Below are 25,589 nucleotides of genomic sequence, written 5' to 3'. Positions count from 1 at the left end.
CATCTCGTTGGGTTGTGGTAGGGGGCAGCCGAGGAAGAGTCAAGAAGAAATGGTGATGGAGCTGATGGTAAAAGATGGAAGGGAGGGACTTTCCTGGTAGTCCAGTCGTTAAGACTCCACGCTGCCAATGCAGGGGGCACCGGTTCGATCCCTGGTTGAGGGGCTAATATCCTGCATGCCACATGGCACGGCCAAAAAAAAAAAAAAAAAGATGGAAGGGAGAGAGCCATATCCAAGTGGGCAGAAGCAGAGTAGCCAGCAAAAGGAAAGGCGTGGAGGGGTGAACAGCATGAGTAGAATCTTCATTTCCTGTAAACAGCTCAGTGTTTCTGGAGTATAAGTCTCAGAGCAGGGCGATGCCAGCAAAAGAGATTGGCCAGATCATATGTGGCCTTTTATATTAGAAAGCTTGGACTTCATCCTATGGACTTATAGAGGATGGCGAACAATTAAAGAAGTTCAAGTAGAGGATGCAGGGTCTAATTTTTATTTTTGACCACTGTGGCAGCTGTGGGAAGTTGTTCATCAGGGGACAATATTGGAGTCAGAGTAACTAGGTAGAAGGTTATTGCCATAGTAACTAGGTAGAAGGTTATTTCCATGGTCCATGAGAGGTAACAAAACCTTGATCCGGGAGAGGTAGTGGTGGCAGTATTCAGGATTAGAGGACAAAGTTAAGAAATATTGGTGGGAAGATAGAATTTTTAAATCTCAGTGGTTTGGTTTGGGATGGATATGAGAGAGCGTGGGTGCCTGGGTGGATGGCTGTACCAACAGCTGGGTTTGAGAATAGAAGAAGAAAAACAATTTTACATAGGCCTATACTGAATTTGGCTTTGGAAGTACTGAAATTGAGGTATGTACTGAACAGCCCAGTGGGATACACTCAGCACAGAGGTCAACATATGGGTCTGAGCCCCAGAGAAGGAGACAGTATTGGGGAATCCTCAGCCCGTATGACACAGAAAAAGCTGGAGTGTGGAGGAAGGCGTCCAAGTGAGAGGAGGAGCTGATGGGAGTTCCCGTGGAAAACATCAGCATTGAAAAGTTGAAAGAGAAAGGGGATCACACACTCACAAAAACTTTCCAGTCCGAATGGTGTGAGGACAACCGCGCATGTGTGGCACGTGGAAGTGAGGGGAGAAAATACCCTTGGGAACAAAAGAATTGATTATCAACGGCCTCAAAGCAGTAACAGGAACTGAAGCAGAGCCTTTGAATTTCTCGTTTAGGAGGTTTTGGAGCTTTTAGAGAGGAGTTTCCCGGACGGTAAGGGCAGATACCAGATTGCACAGTGCTGGGGAGGGACTTGCTGGAAGGAAAGGACACAGAAAGAAGAGTCTTCTCTTTATATGTCTAGATTAGATGGAGGATTGACATGGCGCCAGAAAGATGTTGTGCAATAACTGGGAGATTTGGGGAAGAGACTTATTATATAGAAGGGTGAGTCCCACAGAGGAAGGAAGATAGTACCTTTGAAGATATTCCTGTGTCTCATGGTCTTGCCTTTACACAATCGTAAGAACTATTATGTCAGCACACTACCTCCGAAACATGGGTTCTTTGGAAAAATCTATCGGTAGACTGAGCCTCATTCTAAGACATGATCCTGTCCCCCGTATTATAACAACACAAAACACGAACAGCAAAATAAGCGCATCACTTCACCCCTATTTCTGCTCCTCTGAGCTTTCCCTTCAGTCTCAAAATTCTCTCTGGCTTTTCACAGTTATCAAAAAGCCTGTAACCTGTAAATTCCTTAAAATATCACGATAACCTTCATCACCAAGTTGAAATGTTTGTCTCAAATCTCATCATGAACTTCCTGCTGACCTTTTCTTCTAGCTCAGATTGCACGGTCTCTGGGTCTGTCTCTGGCTGGGAACTTCTCCATCATTTTAAGCATCTCCTTTTTCCTCTTCCAGGTGCACTAGTTACCACGTGGTAATGAATCTGCTTTCACAGTCTCACTTCCTTCCACATAGTCCCACAGCCACACCTTGGTGGGGGTTTTTTTGTTTTATTTTTTGTGGTACGCGGGCCTCTCACTGTTGTGACCTCTCCCGTTGCGGAGCACAGGCTCAGCGGCCATGGCTCACGGGCCTAGCTGCTCCGCGGCGTGTGGGATCTTCCCAGACCGGGGCACGAACCCGTGTCCCCTGCATCGGCGGGCAGACTCGCAACCACCGCGCCACCAGAGAAGCCCCACACCTTGGTTTTTGAGGCTCACCCTGGCTCATACCCCCCCAAATAGACTGTTCAGTGCTGCCAGACAGAATTTTCCACTTTGAACTCATTTCCTTACTCAAAAGCCTATCAATAACATTGTACTGTATATGACTCTAAAATTCTGATTTTCCTAGCATATAAGGTGCCCCACAATTGGGCCCCTTCTTTTTTGCCTGCCTTTTCATCCACTGTTCTCCCATTTATAGCTCAGGTTCTAGTTCAACTGCATTACTCATCTTTAACTCTCTCTCATGTGTTCTCAGTTATGGTGTTTCTGTTTGGAATGCCCAAACTCCTAAGCTATTGAACTACTGCCCTGTCTCTAAGACCCAGATCTAAAGCCGTTGTTCCATGAATTCAGCTTTCTCTGGTCTCACTAACCAGGAGCAAACACGTCTGCTCCTAAATTTGTCGATCACAATTAGCTATATAGTACTGTACATATTTTTCATTGTCTCATCTCCTCTGTTGTATACTATGCCTTACCATATTATAGAAAGTATATGAACTTTACCATCAAGTAGACATGGGTCTACACTGGTTCCACATCCTGGCTCTGTGGTCGTGGTCAAGTTTCCTTTCACCTTGAAAGTGAGGAATATAATGCCATGTTTTGGGGTTGTGGTGAGTATAAATGAAATCCTGTATATAAAAATTCTTAGCTCAATGCTTAACTGAGAGTAAGCTCTCAATACATGATAACTTCTCATCTTTAGGATATCCACTTCTACATCTTATCCATTTTTATGCTTCCATAGTGTATATTAGGGATCATTCATAAATATTTGCTTAATGAATGACTATCCAATTAGTCACCTCCAAATTAACATTGTCTCTATACTTATGTGGCTTATAACCTATAAAAGGAAGATAAAGCAAGTAAGTCCTAAATTGCTATATACTGCAGACAAAAAACTTAGATGCACTAATTCCAAGTTATCCCAAGTTTTGTCACATGTATGGTATTGTTTCTGTGGCATACACATGTCCACAGGGATATAGGGTGATATATCAGAAGGTATTAGATCAACATGGCCTATTTTTCAGAAGCTTCACATTTATTAACAAATTTGAGAGACCACTGAGGTGAGTTAACCTGAGAGCAAATTCAAATAGTATTCTTATATTAGAACAAATACTTTGTAAAGTAGAACAAATTTAGTGTGAACATTTAAAATAAAATAGAAACTTAAATATTGAAAAGTGTTTTCAAGCTCTTTTAGCTGCTAATCCCTGTGACCTCAGTAACATAAGGGTTCTTTATTCTCTGCCCTCAAAGGGCAGAAACATGTGGGAAGTGTTGTGATAAAGTATATCTAGATATGCATTCATTCCTGGAATCACTTACCACATATAAGATCTAATATATACCATATATATTAGAAGAACTTAATTACAAGAATAATTTAAACATTCGGGATATTTGGGGGTTGTATTAGTAGGCTATCAAATAGTTGTGATTAATCTAGAAATGGTTCTTGGAGGAGTTCAGTGTTAAATTGTGATCCAAAGGGGGATATAGTATCAAATAACAGAGGAGAGATTCTCCACAGTAGGAGTTGGCCCCAGGAATATTCTGAGGATGCCCATAGTAGCACGAGAAGAGGTGGGTACTGAGACAGGCAGTGAGAGCAAATGGGACTTTCCTAGCCTTGAAGACAGTGAACCAGATGTTTCAGAGTTGGGATTCAGAAAACAGTTGCTAGTGGTCCAGAAGGCGGTCATGATGAGGTGATGATGAGCACATGACAGAGCTGAAGCAGTAAGCATGGAAACAAATTGACTCTGTTGTCCACATTAACTATTAATTTTGAATTACTAGAGGTGAAAAATCCAGTGAAAAGGAGATGTCGACAGACCAGGTGTGACAAAATAACAAAATGGAGAAAGGATTTGATGATAGGTCAGAACTCCTATCATAGGAGGGTCAGGTTCCTAGATTAAAGATCTTTCTAGATGATTTAATAGGAAATAAAGACTAAATCGTGAAGGGGGGGCATCCATGTTCTTCTCTTGGTAATTAGTCCCTTCTCTATATTTTGCATATTATTTTATTATCTTTATTGTCTATACTTATGTGTGAAAGTCATCCATTCACCTATTTGTTCAACCATTACTTACTGAGCATCTACTAAGTGCTAGGGTATTGCAGTGAACAAAAATAGACAAAAAAACACTTCCATCATGGAACTTATTTTCCAGCATACATAGAATGTCAAATGATGACTATGGAGAAAAATAAAGCAGAGAAGAGGAATGTGGATGCCTGGCTTAGTGGGTGGGTATGTTCCCTTACTTTAGTCATACTGGGTGGGAAACACAACATAAGTGTAGTCTTAACATTTTTCCTGAAAAGTTCGTATTGAGCACACAGAGCTCCTCTTACCCTTCCTTTCTTTCTCCCTTGGTTGTCTCATCTGATGCTCTGGCTTTCATTGTTCATTTTATGTCATTTATCCTTGGACTAGTAGAGTTATGTCTTGAATGCTCTGTTTGGGATTTCCAGCTTCCTACCTAACATCCCAACATTGGTTGTTCTGTAGGCATCTTAAACTCAACACATCCAAAATCAAATACATCCTCCCTTTAAAATCTCTTCCTTCTATTTTTTCTCCTCTTGATTTAGTGATATTACCTTAAACTTGGTCATTCAAGTCAGAATATCGAGTAGTCCTTGATTCCTCCTAAATTGGTACCTCTAATCGGACATCAAGCCCTCTTCAGTTTCTACTCCAGAGTCCTCTTCAATCTTTATTATTGATACATTCAATTATTCTGTGAACTTTAGTTGAATGCCTACTGTTTTCCAGCTACTATGCTAGGTGCCAGTAATACAAGAATAAATCAGACAAAGTAGTAGAGCCTAAGATAGAAACAGACAAATTTTCATAGCAAAGACACAGAGAGGATCAACCAAGGGAATCAAAGCTGTGGCAGTGGTTGAGTGGGCTCTTGGAGAAGGAATTCCTGTAAAGTGGGAAAGAGACTAGATGGGGGTGTAGAGTTTTCAGAGGAGTTGGTGTGTTTGGAGAATGGTGAGAAAGTCAGGGTGACTACAAGACATGTGCACAGAGTGGATAGTCAGTGCATGAGTCTGAGGGCGACTTCAAGTTCACTGGCGGACAGGGACTTCATTAACAGAGGGGAAGAAGAAGGGCTAAAGAAACAAATCTTTGATGAGTTGAGTTTGACATGCCCATAAGTTATCCAGGAGGCAGTGGGAAATAGAATCTAAAGTTGAGAAGAAGGGTCAGTACTGGGGATAAAGATCGAGAACTCATCAGCGAGATGATGGTTGAAACCATGGGAATGGATGATCAAGCTTAGAGAGCAAGACCCAGTGAAGATGAAAGACAACCAGTTTCCCCTCCCTTATATCCCTCCTCCCCTGTCCTAGCCCCCTGGACTCCTACCCTTAGCCTCTTCTCTCACAGTCTTCCTCTAAATCCTGGCACAGGGAGTTACTTAAAGCACAGCTCCCAGTGTGCTAGGCTCACTCAAAAATCTTCAGCATAAAGTACAGACTCCTTAGCTTTGTGTTTAATACTTTTCATGGTTTGTGGCAAACGTACCATTTCATCTTCATTTCCGAGTGTTCCCTCCTGGCCACACCAGAGGAATTGACAGTCCCCCAAACAGGGCATTTACTCTCATCTCTAGCTTTGCTGTGCTATTTCCTCACCCCAGAGGCAAAAGAACATGGCTTTGGAGTCAGGAATATTCTTATTTAAATACTGGCTGACTTTTCCACTAAATAGAGGTGTTAACTTGAGCAATTAATTGAATCCCTCTGGATCTCTTTCCTCACATGCTAAAAGGTCAGATCAGATTATTGTAATTATTATAGCATATTTGGACATCTTTATAGTTGTCAGCATAAATAGCTGCTCAATAAAAATTAAGTACCTTTTCTTACCATTCATCTCTTCTCTACTTGCCATGATCATGTTTCATAGACCAGACATTTAAAGGTTTATTTCTCTTTGAAACCCCTGATCAGAACTCATTTTGTCCTCCTTTATGTTTCCTTGGCAGATTATGTCACTTCAGAATATAAAACAAGTTGTCTGTTCCCTCTCCCATATTATAGGTTAATTGATGGTAGACATTATCTTTATAGTCCTATGTACCTTGCAACAGGTAGGGAATTGTTTGAATTGAATTCTAGGAGAAAGCTACTTTAAAATTTTCTCCTTTTTTTTTTTGGTAATAATTCTGTTGAGGTACAATTCACATACTGTATGATTCACCCACTTAAAGTGTATAATTCAATGGGTTTAGTATATTCAGAGTTGTCCATCCATCAACACAATCAATTCTAGAACATTTTTCATTGCCCTAAAAGAAACCTCATACCCTTTAGCCATCACTGCTCCCTTCCTTCCCACCAAACCTTCCATCCTCCTCAGCCCTAGGCAACCATTGATCTACTTTCTGTTGCTATAGATTTGCCTATCCTGGACATTTCATATAAATGGAATCATATAATATGTGGTCTTCTGTGACTTGCTTCTTTCCCTTGGTATGTTTTCAAGGTTCATGTCATAGCATGTATCAGTACTTCCTTTCTTTTTGTTGCAGAAAAATATCCACTGTATGGATATACCATATTTTGTTTATCTTTTTATCAGTTGATGAACATTTGTGTTGTTTCTACTTTTTGGCTATTATGAATAATGCTGGATATTCATGTACATGCTTTTGTGTGGACATATGTTTTTCTTTTGTGTATATACCTAGGAGTGGAATTGCCGGTACACGTGGTGACTCTGTGTTCAACCTTTTGCGGAACTGCCAAGCTGTTTTGTAAAGTTGCACTATCTTACATTTCCATCAGTAGTGTAGGAGGGTTCCAAGCTATCCATGTCATCATCCACATTGCTATTATCCATTTTTGATTATAGCCATCCTAGTGGAACAATATTTTATGAGTGACATATTCTTTTTTTTCTTAAAGTAATGAGAATTTATTGAAACAATACATGAGCAACTTAAGATAACAGGTGCAGTAAGCAAAATAGCATCTGGAGAGCCAGATGCTATTCATGAAACTAAAGCAAGACCCTCAGCCCCACCATATACACTATTACCTAACAGCTTTTTTCTCGGCTTCCCCTTTCTCTCTGTCTAGAATGGCTTCTCTGTTCTAACTGCTTCTCTCTACTTGCTGCTCTACCTCCTGGTCTCTGCCAGTTCACATCTTCTACTGCCTCGTTGCTTTCTGCTTATATCCCACTCTTTCTGCATCTCTTCAATTCTGTTATATTCTTAGTGACATATTCTTAATTCACTCAATTAATATTTTATTCAGTGCCAACTATGTAGCAGGCAATATTCTAAGCTATTGGGACCATTGGTGAAGAAAAGAGACACATATATCTGCCCATGGACATGCAATAAATAATCAACATAATAAGCTCATATCTAAGTTCCTGGATAAAACGATATTCCTTTTTTCTGTGCCAATTAGCAGGCTGGATTTTTCTTGCACAATCATTTTTACCTCTGTAATTGAGACTTGTGGTCCAGTTTAACAGAACACCTTTGATATGGTGACTACATTCAGTCTGTTAAGAGGTGATAAGCACTCGAGGAAAAGGAAGGGGACAAGGAAAGAGTGATCAAAAGTATCGGCAAAACGGAAGAGACAGGCTATAGGATTAAATAAAGTGATCAGGTTAAGCCACATTGAGAAGGTGAGATTTGAGAAAAACTGGAAGGTAAGTGAGTTAGTCAAAGAGACACCAGAGAGAAGAGGTTTGTGGGCAGAGGAAACAGCCAGTTCAAAGGCCCTGAGGCAGGAGTCTGGGTGCAAGGAACAGCAGGGAAGCCACTGTGGCTGGATGAGATTTAGCAAGGGAGAAGATAGTGGGAGACAAAGTTAGAGAGTCCTGAGGGCCACACCACTTAGGGTTTAGCAAAAAGATATTGCATGGGATGTAGTTAAACTCAACAATTATTCGATGTTTTTCCAAACTTTGAACTTAACTGGGCATCCTGTATTTTCCCTGGCAACCCTACTTATAGGGCACTGTAAGAACTTTGACCTTTATTCTGAGGAGGTGAAGAGCCCCTGCAGTGTTTGGAACAGAGGAGGGATACCATCCTACTTGGGTTTTTAAAGGATCACTTTGGCTGCTGTGTTGAGAATAGGCCACAGAGAATAAAGGTGGAAACAAGGGGTCTGGAGATTATTTGGGTAAATCCCGATGAGACATGATAATGGCTCAGACCAGAGTGGTAACCATGGAGGTGGCGAGAAGCAATCAGATTCTGGGTATATGTTGAAGGTAGAGCCAAAAGAATTTCAACATGAATTGGATGTGGCATGTGTGTGAGAGAGAGAGGATTCAAGGGTGACTTAGCCTAGACTTCTGGCTTGAAAACTGGAAGAACGGAGTTTTTGTGGAATGAAAAGAGAACATGGGTGGAGCAGGTTTGAGGGAGAGGATTGGATTTTATTTGAAGCATGCTGAGCTGTTGATAGGTCAAGTAAGATGAGGCATAGACATCAGCCAGCCAAATTTTATGGTATTTCCCGTAAAAATATCCAATAATATAATTTAAAGGGTCACGCCTTCATTGGGGACAGGCTTTTTACTTTATTGTACTTTGCATCTTATTGTTTAAAGGGTCTTCTTCATGCCTAAATGGCCAAATGACCCTTTTTTTTAAAAAAAAAAAAAAATATGTTTAGGAAAAGAGTAGCCAGGTTTGGAATTCAATTTCCAGATTTCTCCTCCAGTATCTGAACTGCAAAACCAGACTGAATCCCGACATCCCATTTTACTTGGCAGTATAATTCATTTTTCCATAGATGTTTTTCTTCATCTCCATTCATTTCCTTTCATCTACGCTTCAATCTTTGAGAGAAAGAAAATCTTACTAGCCAGTGTCCTTCCAGAGGCTAAAAATATGCCCTGGAAATTGAGCAGAGGTTCCCCTCCCCAAAATGCCTGGAACACAGCAGTCTAAGGGGTGGAATGGGCCTGTGGGTCCTTATTGCATTCGGAGCCCAGATATCTGTGGACATTCGTTTGCCCTTCACTGATTACAAGTGGTTTTGAAGAGATGACTGTTAGCTGCCTTTTCTCCTTTTACCCAAGTTTCTGGTTAAAATGACACTTTCTTTCTGCCCTGATTAGCAAGTGTGCTTTTTCTTGCACAATCATTTTGACTTCTTTTTCTTAGACTTGTGGTCCAGTTTAATTTGACAATTTTGATACAGCTATATTTAAAATTGTCTGCAAACTTTACATCTGTAATAGGACTGTGCATTTCTAAGGATCCATAGGAAAGAAATTAAAAACTCTGACTTCGGACTTCCCTGGTGGCGCAGTGGTTGAGGGTCCGCCTGCCGACGCAGGGGACGCGGGTTTGTGCCCCGGTCCGGGAAGATCCCACGTGCCGCGGAGCGGCTGGGCCCGTGAGCCATGGCCACTGAGCCTGCGCGTCCGGAGCCTGTGCTCCGCAACGGGAGAGGCCACAACAGTGAGAGGCCCGCCTACCGTGCAAAATAAAAATAAAAATAAAAAATAAAAACTCTGACTTCATTTCTGGAGGTCTTATATACGACGTTGTTTTTAATCATAACATTTTAAATTGTCATGCTCTTTCAGAAAGCGTTTTTTCACAATAATTATTATGTTCTGTTTTTATGCCAAGAAGTGAATGCTGATTAAATTACACACATTGTGTCTCCTGTGATTTGCAGGACTCGAGAGGGACAAGTTTGATAATAAAACGGTCTCTTTTGAGGAGCACATCAAGTCAGAACACAATATGTGGCATTATTTGTACTTCCTAGTCCTGGTGAAGGTGAAAGACCCAACTGAATACACCGGACCTGAAAGTTACGTGGCTCAAATGATTGTGGTGAGTGAGAAGAGCGTTTGCATCTATGACTTTGCTGCATTTTGTCTGCTTTCACCTTCCCTTCCCTACCTTTCTCCCAGAACATAAAGTTTCTAGCGATCATTTTGTTAACTTTTAAATAGGACTGGCAGTCACTGAAGAACCCCTATCCTGGCTAAATCACTGGTTTCTAGTGGACTTCTTGGTTATACAAACCAAATCTAAGCCTCAGGTGTGCAGATGGTATTTCCTAGAGAGTTCTCTGCAGTGAATTCAGTCCCGCCTGTCATCCTCTGACCTCATGCCTCCTGTCATCACTAATGTCTCAATTCCCCAAACCTGGAACTTTGCCATTGGCAAAAGGAGAGTCATACTTTAAGAAATTCATTGAATTTCAGAACTTAAGGATTTAAGCAATTAAATTGTGTTTGGGGAGAGGATAATGTTCAGTCCCAATGGGAGAGCACTGGTTTTTTTGTCAGCGCACATTTTGGATAGATTGACTGGTGTTGGTGATGGATTTGCACTGATCCTGCTGCATCCAGTTGCTTGTAACTCCTCCTTAAGGAGCTTGGCGCTCCTTAAGATCAGGAGCATTGCACAGAGTGGCATTGCACAGGTTGTCCATGATTTGAACTTTCTTCTGCTTCATAGAAGATTAAAACTAACAGGCTTAAAGAGAAGCCAAAGTTACAACTTTCTTATATCCATGATACACAATTAGGGAGTGAGTATCATTGAATCTGATATAAATTCTTGTGCATAAACATAGCCATATATTGGACATTTTCTCAAAAATCATCCTCCAAAATTGTGTTAATAACTATTTGAGAGTGAGACCTTAGAAGAGTCATGACCCTCTTTGATGCTCAGTCCCAAGGATAACATTTAGTAAACACCAAAGTGTCAGAAGAGCCGGGTAACAGTGGGTCTATGTCTTCCCCTCTGCGAACTTATCATCCACTTAGGAAGACATAAACTACAATATAGGGAAAAACCAAAGAACATTTTCAGAGGCTAACATCTCACTAAGTACAGGTTAATATTGCAGTAGTTTCCCTAACCTGACAATATTTATGTGTCACAGGAGAGCTACATGTAAATTGAATTTTTATAATTCAGCATTTTCCATCCTATCTTATTGACGTGCATTCTACCGTAAGTTATTTTCTGCCCATTCTTTATATGACAGTGGGCAGAACCTAACATTGTTTCTTTTTCTCCACAAATCCTTTTCTGCCCTCTCTCCCTTCTACATTAGGAAAAAAGGTAATCATTTTGAGGCTATGCACTCAATAGTCATCATTTAAACAGTCTTGATCTCAAGATGCTCAGAGACTGTGTGAAACATTTTGTTTCTTCTTGCTAGGGGAGAATCATGTACAGCATTGCATTTAAAATGTGACCTCACACTGCTAGATTTTACCAAAGTTTGACTTAATTGAATTAATATGTATTTGTCAGGCATCCATTATGTCCCTTGGACTAAGAGATTGCAGGGAATACGCTGAAGAGTCTGAAATGTCCCTTCTGTGCCAAGGGATTTAGAGCTTACTAAGAAGAGGAGGGGGCAATAAACCCAAAGTAGAACAGGCTAAGTTCCCCAAGAGTGGAACAGATGGAAGTCTGGGAAGGCTTAAAGATGTAAAGTGACATCCAAATGGAAGGTGGTGGAGGGGAATTGGTGTGTGTGTGTGTGTGTGTGTGTGTGTGTGTGTGTCTGCGTGTGCATTACATGAGACGGGGTAGAGTTTGTGCAGATGGGGAGTGTCTGCTGGATTAAGAGTGAGTTCCTGGGCTTCCCTGGTGGCGCAGTGGTTGAGAGTCCGCCTGCCGATGCGGGGGACGCGGGTTCGTGCCCCGGTCCGGGAGGACCCCACGTGCCGCGGAGCGGCTGGGCCCGTGAGCCACGGCCGCTGAGGCTGCGCGTCCGGAGCCTGTGCTCCGTAACGGGAGAGGCTGCAACGGTGAGAGGCCCGCGTACCGAAAAAAAAAAAAAAAAAAAAGAGTGAGTTCCTGTAAGAAGGAGCAGCCTGAACAAAAGCATAGAAATGGGACATTCAGACACTCAGGGGATAGTTAGTTGCCCGGTTTCACTGGTACATAGTTTATGTGTCAGGAAGTTCTGAGAGATATGACCCAAAAAGTAGATTGGACTTTTGAGCAAGAAGTGTAGGTATTTGGACATTATTTTCTCTCAGCAATGGGAAGCCACCGAAGATTTTACGTAAGGGAAGAATGTGGCCTGGGGAACAGTGCTCAGGAAGTGGTGTTGTCGGCTGGTTCGGAGAAGGGAAGGATGAAGTCAGAGGTAGTATTTGGCAGTTGGTGAGATTAGGAGGTGGGTGTGGAGGAGCAGGGGAAGGGGAGGACCGCGAGATGAGACAGAGAGACTCCCACCACTGAGCTGGGTCATTGGGAGAACGGTGGTGAATGGTTTCAGAAAGTCTCTCTTAGGAGGAGAAACCAGTCAGAGGAGACTTGTGGATTTTGAAATGAGACTGGAGGCCGAGTCATGGGTTAAGAGGGCCGGTGTAGTGACAACAGCATGGGCCTTACAGCCAGAAAGATCTGAACTCCAACACTGGCTCTAGCACGTATCTGCTGTGTGGTCTTGATGTCTTGGGTGAGTCTTCAAACCTCCCTGAGACTCTGCCTCCTCACCTAAAAGGCAGAAAATCGGTGTGAGATCAGTGAGATGACATGTAAAAAGTGTCCAGCTCGGGACTTCCCTGGTGGTCCAGGGGTAAAGAATCCACCTTCCGATGCAGGGGACGAGGGTTCGATCCCTGGTCGGGGACCTAAGATCCCACATGCCATGGGACATCTAAGCCCGCGCACCACAACTACTGAGCTCGTGCGCCTCAACGAGAGAGAGCCTGCGTGCAGCAACGAAAGATCCCGCATACCTCAACAAAGATCCCCTGTGCCTCAACTAAGATCTCGTATGCTGCAACTAAGACCCGACGTAGCCAAAAAAATAAAGAAAATAAAATAAATAATATTTTTAAAGTGTCCAGCTCATGGTAGATACTCAGTAATTGACAGTTTTCATTGGGATCGTCCACATGGAATGACAGTTTGAAGCCTTCAGGTTAGCAAGAGGTGGGAGAAGGGAGACATGCGGAGAGAGGAGAAGAGAAAGCCAGAGACAGAACCTGGGGGAAACCTCCCATTTAGGAAAAAAGAGAAAAACAAGTAAAATAAGTAGAAAAGAAGACACTGAAAAGGGTAGGAGAAGAACCAGGCAATGGAGTGTGTTAGAAGCCAAGAGATGAGTATTTCCGTGTCAGAGTTCACAGCATCAATTGCTGCAAAGAGGAGACAGGTCCAAGCCTTTGGATTTTGTGATAAAGAAATCACCAGGTGACTTTCACTGTGAGAGAAGACGGCTGCAAAAACGTTGAGCCACCTTTAGCTTTCACATTAAGACCCGCATTTTGCCGGGCTCTTGTACTTGAATTTTTGAGACATATTGATCCGTGTGTCTATCCATCCTCTCCTGTCAGAACTCTCTCCAGAACCAGGACAGGAGGGAGGAGAGCCCACAAGCTTATTGCAACATGAACTGTCTCATTCTCATCCAAGCAGTGCACACCCAAGAGAACAGGCACTGGTCCTGGATTTTAATGGGCAGGAGGAGTGACATTAAGCTTTGGAAGGATGGAAACAAAAAGTCACTTGCCGGTAAGAGTGTTCATTTACTGAAATAGCCTTTTTGGAAAACTTCTAAAAATCTGTAGTTGATGAACCCAATTTGGAAAATCTGTTACCCCAGGCTCCTTGGAGATCATGGCCTCCTAATCTTGATCCTCCTAGAGAGAGAAGATTTTAGAGCACATGGCAAGTTGAAGCATGTCTGTAGCTCAATTCAAAGACTACATTTTCTCTCCCTCCAGGTCAAAGGTAACTACTGTTAACAGTTTGGTAGGAAAACTTCCATTTTCCTACCACTTTAATTTTTGGTCCTTAAAAATAGGTGCATTTACCAAGTGGATTTAATTGCTTGTTTATCAATAGAGCTTTAGAAGGAGTTTTTAATTCTTCATAATTGATGTAGCTTTTACCCTCAAGGATTTATGCAAAATAAAATAAGGAAGTTCTTCACATTTGTTCACAAAACAACTCATCTGAATTCTACACACTTTAAGCCTGGTTTGTACCTAGAGGCCCTTAGAAACTGTTTCCTGTCTTCTGGTGAAATGAGAAGAACAAGAATATAGCAAGTTCGGGGATGTTTCTCCCTCTGTATATTTTTTCGCCTCTAATACTTCGACTTTATTCTTTACTACTAGGTCCCAGGAGGAATATTTATACTAATGTGCATTAAAACAGACATTATAAATAAATTAATATATTGCTTCTAGGGGGTAGAACCTTAGGAAAGACATTTGTGCCTCTACATCCCTCTAGTGACAGGGTCAAGGCTCTGAAATATTAACAGAAGCTTAAAACTTCCTCACCCCTGCCTTCAAACCCTACACCAAGCTGTTGGCCTATCCACTGTCTGAGTGTCTGAATTAACACAAAACCTCTTCTGGGATATTGTTAGGGGAGATGTGAATAGATCAACGTATTGGGGGGAATATATTTTCTTCTGGCAAACTCTCATTTTTGATAAGAGAATTGATATTTTGAGCTAGTATTTACTGGGGACAAGAGACAGAAAAGAACGGACCATGCAGAAAAGTGAAAGTCATGAAAGAGATTCCAATAAACTAGGAGGAAAGGGTCTAAGAGGATAAGTCCTGCAGCCTGTGCTAGTAATGGCCTGTGACCATCACTAAGCCCTTTTTCCTCTCCCATTGCTCATAGGATGATGTTGAAGGGGAACAAACAAAATAGAGATCATTAGAAAAATGCCCAAGGCTTTTAGAGGTTTCTCTGACATTTTGGAGACATTTTCAGTTGTTCCTTTGCTGAGGTATGTTAAGGACCTTTGGGAATATTTAGTACTTAATTTGACAAACAGTGGGATTGAAACCAGAGGTACCTGGAAGGACAGGTACCATGCGTGTTCAGAGAACTGCCCATGTGTTCTGGTGTCCTGGGCTGCGGCCCAGACCCTGGCTGACCATGCCTCATGACCATGGCTTTGTGGGGACCAGTTTCTCATTTTAGCGCACGGCACTTTTAAGCTCTTCTTCTTATTTGACTCTTGACTAAAAATTCTTTGTGGACATCATAGCAATGTCAGCTGGGATAATTTAACTCATGTTTTTTGTTTTTGGGGGGGTTAAATATTTATTATAGTTGATTTACAATGTTGAGTTAGTTTCTGCTGTACAGCAAAGTGAATCAGTTACACATATACATATATTCACTCTTTTTTAGATTCTTTTCCCATATAGACCATTATAGAGTATTGAGTAGAGTTCCTTGTGCTCTACAGTAGGTCCTTATTAGTTATCTGTTTTATGTAGAGTAGTGTGTGTATGTCAATCCCAATCTCCCAATTTATCCCTCCCCTCCCCTTCCGCCCTGGTAACCATAAGTTTGTTTTCTAAGTCTGTGAGTCTGTTTATGTTTTGTAAGTTCGTTTGTATCATTTTTTTAGATTCCACATATAAGTGATATCATATGATATTTGTCTTTGTCTGACTTACTTCACTTAGTATGATAATCTCTAGGTCCATCCATGTTGTTACAAATGGCATTATTTCATTCTTTTCATGACTGAATAATATTCCATTGTGTGTGTGTGTGTACATATACACACACACAGACACACACATATATACATACCACATCTTTATCCATTCATCTGTCGGTGGGCATTTAGGTGGCTTCCATGTCCTGGCTATTGTAAACAGTGCTGCTGTGAACACTGGGGTGCATGTATCTTTTCAAATTATGGTTTTCTCTGGATATATGCCCAGGAGTGGGATTGCTGGATCATATGGTAGTTCTATTTTTTAGTTTTTTAAGGAACCTCCATACTGTTCTCCATAATGGTTGTACCAATTAACTCATGTTTTTGTTAACATAATAATTGTCATGACACAAAAAAATAATTTTAAGTTTCTTAAAGGCCACAACCAGGAATAGAGTAGCTTTTGTTCTGTGTAAGACCAGGGCAGATGATAGCTATAATATATATTAAAAGCAATTTGATAGACACTGAGTGCCTCTTATATGCTAGCAGCTGTGCTGTGGGTTTGATACGTAAGGCTAAATAAGAAGTAATCTCTTCCCTCAGGAAGCTCAAAACGTTTATTCAATAAGTAAATAAAATAATGAGTGAGTTAACAAATGAACGGTTTATTCTTAGCCCTCTGGTAGTTGGACATAATTTACGGAAAGATACACCAAAATAGCTGCAGGAGTTGAGAACATGAATTTCTCATTAGGCAAATGTCATCTTTCTCCTCTTAAAATCGGAAGATAAAGACGCAGCAGGAACCTTATGCCACCTGAACCAAGTATAATGAATGCAATATTAAAAATCGGATGGCTGATTTGAGAGACAGGCAATTTAATCCCTCTGTCGTCTCTCTCAGTATTTCTGAAGCCCGACCCATCCCATACATACACAAATCTTCAGGAGTGCCCCTGAAGCTGCTGTCCTAGCAGAGCGGCAAGCATACGCATTGGACATAATTCACCCTTCAGAATGAATTCTTCCTTGCATAATCTATTAAGGCCTCAGAAAGAGAGGGCTTGTCCTTTTAATGAGATAGAAAAGAAATGCAGTCACACAGAAGGAAAGAAAAGAGCTAAGAATTTCCCAGATGTTGTTTTCTGTGTCTGGAACTCAAAATCAATCTTGTTTAGTTAAACCGTATTTTTGAGCCGTAACTGTTGGAGGGGGGATATATTTGGGCTCATGAAAGAGATCAAGTCTTCTAAGATTTATATGTACCCCTCCTGCTTTAGCACCGTTTGCCAACTTGATTTCTGCATTATTGTCATGTGTCATAATTATGAAATTATATGTTCTGATCCTATTATTTCCAATTTACGCTAATTGTGTAATTGGATCTAATTAAGCCAATTATGTAACTGCTCAATCTTTAAAACCTATTTTAAAGACATTCGAACATAATAAGACACTTTTAAAATGCTTACATTTCAAGGCAAGCTGGGGGCGGGAGGTTGTAGCTTCAGAATGCACAATTAAGAAGGAAATGTCTGCATTCAAGGAGGTGCCACCTCTACTGTCCACATTTTAAATCCAGACATGTGTCTTCAATTGAAGAGGGATCTTTTTCAGTTCCCAACTCTGGACTTCATTTTTGTTGTGGGACCTATCCTATACATTATCCTAATTTCCTATACAGTATTCGGTGCACGTTAACATCTTTCTAATTCTCGTCTTATTTTGAAAATAGAGATAGAAATGGTGAATATTTAACAGTGTGGCTGCACACAGAGTCTTTATCTCAAAGACTGTCCTCAGTGCCGGAAGCGAGGGTGGAAGGATTTGGGCCAAATTGTTTTACAAGAGATTCGGATGGAAGTAGGATGGGGAATAAGGCCGAGGGCAGGCACTTGAGGCGTGGACTCTCAGATGTCATTGACCGCTTCCTGAATCGATCAGAAACTGAATCTGCTGGTGTCCAGGTAATAGTCCTCAAAGTTCAAGAAGCTGAAGTGGCTCTTGTTAGCTTTTCTAATCAGTGTCTAAGGAGAAGCTCAGTGTCAAGGAAGGAACCTGGGCATCCGATTCTGAAGTTTGACTTCCTAGGATTTCCATTTACAAGATCGATGCCTTGACTTATTCCTTCAGTACTTCACGTCACCCGTCAATGAAGAAAGTGTAATCAGCCAGTCAGCACTCAGAATAGAATAAGATGAGTTGTCTGGAACCTGGAGGCCTCCTGCTGTGCCAGAGCCTGTCGCATTTGCTGCCAGATCGTGGGGAGAAGGGCGAGGTAGGGATCCCAGGGAAAGAACCTGGGCAGAGAAGGCTGCGGGGTCATGGGGTCAGGGAGCGGGATTTGGAGGGCTTGGGACAGCAGGTAATTTGGCAACTGGGAAATACTGCCAACAGTTTTAGCAACTAGTGTAGCCATATCTATGCAAACCAGCTGAATATTGACCCCCGTATATAACAAGACTTTCCTTGCAGAGTTGCTACCGGGATTAAATCAGATCATGCATACTAACAGTACTATGACTAATGGGGCTTCCCTGGCGGTCCAGTGGTTAAGACTTCGCCTTCCAATGCAGGGGATGCAGGTTCGATCCCTGGTCGGGGAGCTAAGGTCCCACATGCCTCTCGGCTGAAAAAACAAAACATAAAACAGAAACAATATTGTAGCATATTCCATAAAGACTTTAAAAAAAATGGTCCACATCAAAAAAATCTTAAAAAAAAAAACAGTACTACGACTAATATAAATTGACATTCGATGAGTGCTGTTTGCTGGATGCTGTGCAGTTTGACATACACGATCTCTTTAAAGGCCTTGTGTCAACCCCAGGAGGCAGTCTGACGTGATTATCCCCATTCTACACATGAGGAAACTGAGCCTTAGGGAGGACACAGCCAGCAGAAGGGGATGCTGTGTCGGTTACATGCAGGACACATGCAAGTGGCCAGCGCGCGTGCTGTTGTTCTACAATGATGCTGTTAGTCGTGTAACGCCAGCAGCAGTGCTTCCTGTGAGGGCGGGTGCCCAGCACAAACGTCATGCTCTACAGAAGAGGAACCACAAACGCGCCCTGCAGGCCGGGGCTGGGAGTAACCTGGCTGGGAGACAGGAAGTCAGCGGAGCAGCCTACAATGGCAGGAAGGCCTGAGAGGAATACAGATATGAAAACTGTCCTCGTTCAGATCTAGCTGGCAACTGCAAGCTCCCTGCAAAGCTCAGAAGGGTTACAATGACAATTATTACAGTTGCAGGCAAGAAAGAAGCAACAGGACGTTTCCATTTAATTTGACAAGCATTTACTGGAAAGACTGTACATGAGGCACTGATGGAAACAAGGATAAAACATCATCACTGCCCTTACAGAACCACAGTGTGATAGAAAAGACAGGTATATTCACCAGAAACTACAGTGCAAATCAGAACTCCCATGAGAGACATAATAGACAGACGTTCAGACACACAGTAGCTGGAGAAATCTTAAAACAAATTATACCAGTACTCCCCTGATGTATTAAAACCCTTCAGTGGTACTTGGAATAAAATTTAGACTCTTCGCCACGGCCCCCTTATGCCATCTGGCCTCAGCCTACTTCACCGATTCCATTCCATCCCACCTTCCTTAGCCCACGACAGTTCAACCACATTGGCCCTTTTCTTTTTATCGAAAATGCCACACATTTCCCTGGTCAGTACCTTGGTGTGTGGATGCCTTCCATTTGCAGCTGTTGTCCCCCAGCTCCTTCCATGCCTGGCCCCCTCCCTGACACCCCCATTCTGGTTACTTCCTTTCCTATGACCCATTAGGGCACTTACATTCGTCTGACCTAATATTGTTTTTATACTTATTGACATGCTTATTCCTCTCCACTACGACTCAGGCATTTACACACCTGTTTCGTTCACTGCTGATTCCCAGCCCCTAAATTAATGCCCAGCACATAGCAGACACTCAGCATAGATCTGTTGAACAAAGTAAATAAGACATTGAGACACTGGAACCCAGGTGACAGGACAGCCCTTTCTGGCTGAAGGCTCCAGGGACAGCTACACAGAGAAGATTAGGAGGAGAGTTGGACCTTAAAAAGTGAGCATTTTGTCAGAAGGGATGGAGAGGAATATATTCCAGGTGAAGTGTGTATCTTTAAGGGAAAGTGTAAGCAGAGAAAAAGAAAGAAAACTAATTCAGTGTATACTATGTGCTAGCAGCTTTGCACGTTATCCTATTTAATTATATCCATTTTATGTTAACTGAGGCTCAGAGAAGCTTATTACTTTATCCAGGGTTCTCAGTAAATAGAGCTTGAACCAGGATCCAAACACACATTTTTCTGGCACCTTTGTATATGATTTTCCCTTTAGCTATATTCCATCTCCTAGTGAAGAATCAAGTAGAACGACTAAGGTCAAATATATGTAAGTTCAGTGTTGGAGAAAAGGTAGGGCAAAAAAACCCAAACCCCAACCAAAAGACATCCTTTGGAAGGAGGAAATCTCTTTCTGCTTCTCCAGCAAGTATTTTAAGGAATTAGAAGAATTAGAATCCTTAGCTTTTAAGCTGCAATAGTTGAGGTATGATCCAGAAGGCCTTAAAACTGCAAACCAATCAGTCTTCTTCCATCAGTTAAAGATTTGTTCATCCGATAAACACAGGCTCACAGGCTGAGTGCTTACTGTGCCCCGGGCACTGGGCTGCCTAGGGATTCAAGGTGGAGGCAAAAACCGTGGCCTCCTTCAGGAAACATTGGTGAAATACAGCAGAGAAATCAAATCAGATAAAGGGTGGTGATGGCCCAGTGCAGCTGTGGAGCCTGCTGCAGGGCAGACAGCCTGGGCAGGGCGGCTTCACGGGGTCAGGCCTGGATGCTTGGGTGAGTCAGTAAAGGAGGACGGAGCAGGTCAGCCTGTCTAGGGAGAGAGTGAGGCTGTCCAGGAGGCAATGTCACTAGGAGCCCGATCACAGGGTCCTCGTGTGCTCGGAAGTCTTTACCCCAAAAGCTAAGGGAAGCCCTTCAGAGATATTAAACCAAAGAGACAAGGTCAGATGTGCATTTTAGAAAGTATGTTCCATAACAGTGTAGGAAACGTATTCAAGGGGGCCTTCCTGGAGCAAGGAAAAAAAAAGAAGAACACGGGTAGAAAGATTTCATTTCCTAGCAACAGTGATGAGAGCTGGTATGAAATGCCACTGCGGATTGAGACCAAGTGATGAGTATGAAAAGATTCAGGAAGACGACTCACCGAAGGCAAGAGGAAAGAGGTTTCAGCCTCTGGCCTTGGATAGTTGGGGGTGCTGGGTTGAGCAGAGTGGAGCCCAACCCAACTCCTAGGAGTTCCTCAAGGGCCAGCTGAGGGGATGTGATGATATCAGTGCCCAAGTGCACAGGAACAATATGCGTGTCTAAGTGCATATGTCCAATAAGGAACTGAATCGGTGGGTCTCCAGTTCCCACAAGGACTTAGAAAAGATCAACTACCACAGGGGGAAGATTTCCAGAGCGTAGAGCAGTGCCTGGTATATAGTAGATACTCAATAAAAATGTGTTAAATGATCATAAAATTTATACACCACTGGAGTATACTTGATAGCCGAAATCACAGATTTGGATGAAGCTCTCCAAGGGAAACTACACAGAGTGAGTAAATCAGAGAAACGTGCTCTTAGACAGACGGACATGAAATTGTAACTGTTATTTAATACCGATAATAACAACTAATGATAATAATAATGTGCAGGTCCTACCACCCAGATTTTACTCATCAAAAAGTAGAACCAGAAAGGAGAAAAACAGTTTTCATAGGAGGGCTCCGAAAGACGATTTTAACTTTTCATCAGCCAGCGAACCTAGAAGCGTTTTGGTCAATATGTGGATATCCTGTAACCCAACACTGATTAATAAGTTTTAGTGTGGAATTATGCTGCAAACCCAAATGTTTAGGGCAGAGTGATTTGGGCTCTGTTCAATCTATAGAAGCCTCTCGGAAATGGTGACCCATCCTAAGGCATTTATTTGAAGCTTATAAAGGGATGCTCACATCTCTGATTCTCATAACCTTGATAAAAAGATTTCTTCCCACCATGCCAATGAAAATTCTTGTTTCAAAGTTCTAGTCATTACCGTAAGATCTTGTTCAATTCTCAGTTGGCTTTCTGGAATAATAATGTTCACATTGTTAGGACTGATACATTTTACTCAGAAATCCTGGCTTTCTTCCAGAGAGTAACAGAAGCCATCAAAATGTAAGTTGTGGGAATGCGAACTATATACTGTAAAGCCACACAGCTTCTGTCTAATGGTTTTTAATAGGCCAGCATAGCCTGTGCCATATCATGAGTAATTAGTCAAGATGGCAGTTAAGCTGAAACACTACTCTTGGGTTAGGTAAGGTTATCAGGCAAACTAGTTTCCATAGGATTTTGGACTAGCTTTATCTAAGGGAATTACTGAAAAATAATTGCTGAATTTTACAAAAATGACTTAGCACTGGTATTTCAAAGACTGTCTTGTTTCCTCACCTGTAAATGGGGATCCTACCCCTCTTTGCCAGGATTCCTCTATGTATTCAACAAAACCACCTCCATCCTTGGGCCTAACGTGGTGTCTGGTTCCTGGTCATTGCTCAAGAAATGTTTGATCATTCCACTTCTGCTTAAAATATTGGCCTCTTAAAATAATATGGCTACATTTAAATACTGTTTTGCAGATTCAGAGCATTCTTAAGCCTTTTAACGTTCAAACCCTTTTCTGATTCAGCATCATGCTTCTCTTAGAGGTCAGGCAACGGTCAACTTCATTTGTTCAATAAATACTACGTACCGTGTCCTAGGCACTGCGTTAGCCCCTGGAAAGGTGGGCAGAGGAGAGCAGGACTGGTGTGGCCTGTCACGGAGTTTCCTGTTTAGAGTAGAAGGCAGATCCTAAACAAGTCACCACAGTTTTTACGTAGTGAATGTTACCACCAGGACAGGCCCGGCTGAGGGACCTTCCTGTCTTGTGGCCTGACTCAAACTCAAGTCCATTTGCATTTGTTCCTTTGTTAAACTGAAAGTCAGGAGCTCACTTAAACATTTGAATGGCTTGAACCATTGAAACCATTTGAGTTCGATAAGTGATTTTAGGACAGATCTTGCCACAAAGACGTATGGTACGATGCCAGCAGGAGAATCCCAGAGAGGACACGGGGCAGGGCTGTTGTGGAAGGAGCGCAGGAGCTGCCACTGGGTCAGAACAGAAGTGCTGGGAGAACAGATTTTGTCTAGCTTACTTCAAGTTCCCCCTGGGGTCGGGGGTGGTGGCGGGTGCAAGCTTTGCCCTTATCTTGTCTCTGTGGAGGGAGCCACAAAGGAAGTGTGTTTCATTTCCAAAGGCTACATTTTAGGCTTCTTCACATGAAGAACTTAACAGCATTTTTCAGTCATGTAATCACCTTTTTAATTTTTTCCCAACATTTGAAAAAGTTCCAATACAAAGCACACATTTCACTTTAGAAAGAATATCCTTCTGCATTGGTGTCCTGCTGTCATTATTAACTCCTAAGAAAGAATTCAAATTGTTTATGTCATTCTGTGAGATTATTGATTAGCATTTCAAACACAACTGACATTTAAAATAAATAAATAAATAAATAAACCCACCAGTTCACCAGGACCTGAAATTCAAAAATAGCCAAATTCAGGGGTGGTTTATTTGCAGAGGTACTTATAACTTGACGAAGAGATAATTACCCAGGAACTTTCTCTAGCCGGCTGGGTACCATGCTGTGATATAAAGCCCCTTGGCCCTGGTTCTACCTGTGACTTTGAGAAGAGACTTGACTGCCATGCACATCAACTCCTCATTCACAGTGAGAATCTAAGTGGTTTCCAAAGTCTCTTCATCCTAGTTCTAAAATTCTGACAACCCTAATATTTAAAATATTTCTTGATACTAAGTTTTGAGTATGTTCATGTCTGTTTTCTATTACAAGCTGGACGCAGTTGTGGTAGGAATTTTGGAGTGGTCCAGATTTGACTGTTTCCGTTTTATTCCCTGGGAGGACTGGGTGTGGACTGACCCCTCCCCCAACCCTTGCTGGAGCGCGGCTGTTAAATGGTAGTTGGTCTACTGTCCACATGATAACACATCCATGCTGCTGGGATTCCCCAGAGGACAGCACTGGTTAGGACCAGGCCATGAATTTTCCTCTAAGACTTGGGAGCCTCACCTCCGAGAGAAAACTGAACTGTGGTTCCAGTGGGGGGTTGGGAAATTTCCACTGTCTCAGCTGCACCTGTGCTGCAGGGCCTCGGAGAATCCCTGTCTCCTGAATGAGCGCCTAGTACCATTTGGGGGCACTAAACCCAGTTTGAAATATCATTTTAACAGACAAAGACATAGTGCCAACAGGTATATAACAAGATAACTCATTTTACTGGAGGATGGTAAGATGTATTGTTACTTAAGAAGATCATGCCTTCCTCACTTTGTTCTCTAGTGTCTAACTCATTTGTGCCCAAGTACCCAAAGATGAAATAAGAGTGTGGAGTGTTCAAAGGGGGTTACCGGAAGGAAGCTGTGTGTGAGAGAGACACAGCATGGCATGGTGTTTAGACACGGACTTGGGGGCTTTTGCAGGTACTTTAACCTTCTTATGTCTCAGTTTCTTCATCTGAAAAATGGGTAATCATCCCTACTGCTAGGATTTTTGTAAGATTAAACAAGTTAATAGTTATACAGTATCTGACACAGAGTAAATGTTACATGAAAATTTAAAATATATACGAGGGCTTCCCTGGTGGCGCAGTGGTTGAGAGTCCGCCTGCCAATGCAGGGGACACGGGTTCGTGCCCCGGTCCGGGAAGATCCCACATGCCGCGGAGCGGCTGGGCCCATGAGCCGTGGCCGCTGCGCCTGCGCGTCCGGAGCCTGTGCTCCGCAACGGGAGAGGCCACGACAGTGAGAGGCCCGCGTACCGCAAAAAAAAAAAAAAAAAAAAAAAAATTTAAAATATATACGAGTGTCTGGGGATCAGAATAGAATTTCAAGGCTCAAGAAGTTATTATTTATTTAACAGCTTTTATATTTAGTGCCTACCATGTCTGTTGCAATGGGTTAGATCATATAGGAGAGCACAAATAAAGGACAGATGAATTCCCAGCCATCAAGAAGCTTGGGCCTAATTCGTGCATAATGTGTGGTCATGAAGGTTGGTTGATAACATCAGATAGCAATGTTTGATGAGCTGCAGATGAGGAGCTCTCCTGCAAGTTAAGGAGAGAATGTTGTGTGTAAAGGAAAGAAACAGATTTGAGTAACGATAGCCAAGCCTAGGTGGGCCCATCCCCGGATTCGGTTGGGCTAAATGGTAGCAGTAATTCATTGTTCAGGATAAGGAGTTTCCGCATGATCTTGCAAACAGATGAGAGACGTTGGCAGTTTTTAAGTAAAGGAATTATATGACTTTTTTAAATGGGTTTTTTTTTGTTAATGGAGTATCATAGAGTTCGTAGTAGGAGGTAATGAAAGGGCAAAGGCTGTGAAGGAAGGGAGACCAGTGACCATCGCTCTGATGGAAAATGTGATGGAAGGAACATAAAAAGGAAGGGGGTGGTGGGACGAAGTTTGGACCAAGAGTGAGGACGGGCTGTTGTCCTGTTCCGCCACCCAGCAACCGGCCGGTCTTGCCCCCCACGCCCGCCTCTCTCCCTGTGCTCAGCCTCCCTGAGCTTTCCAATTCTGCCAACCTCGTCTCCTGCTGTTCCCTTCACCTCGAATGCTTATCTTCAGGAACAAAGATCCTCATTCCTGGCCAAGCCCTCTAAGACCCCAGGCCCTTGATAAGAGCACCCGGTTATATTTTTACAAAGTCCTCACCACTGTCTGCAATGACTTGCCTGGTGAACGTGCTAACTGTTTTCGGTCTTTGTTTCTC

The 25,589-nt window shown here is 42.4% G+C and overlaps 1 protein-coding gene across 2 annotated transcripts in view; it reads left to right on the top strand.

The window, feature by feature from the left end:
- ITPR2 (inositol 1,4,5-trisphosphate receptor type 2) overlaps positions 1-25,589 on the top strand; it is a 526,733-nt gene that overhangs the window by 462,066 nt on the left and 39,078 nt on the right. For both annotated transcript variants that reach the window (XM_059081164.2, XM_059081169.2), the window contains one exon: positions 9,944-10,104. In XM_059081164.2, coding sequence (XP_058937147.1) covers positions 9,944-10,104 — 161 coding nt within the window. The remainder of the gene's footprint in view (positions 1-9,943; positions 10,105-25,589) is intronic.

Source organism: Kogia breviceps, chromosome 12 (genome assembly GCF_026419965.1).
Source record: "Kogia breviceps isolate mKogBre1 chromosome 12, mKogBre1 haplotype 1, whole genome shotgun sequence".
In the NCBI taxonomy this organism is placed as follows: domain Eukaryota; kingdom Metazoa; phylum Chordata; class Mammalia; order Artiodactyla; family Physeteridae; genus Kogia; species Kogia breviceps.
The sequence above is the reverse complement of the archived record's forward strand: the minus strand, read 5'-3'. Positions and strand labels throughout refer to the sequence as shown.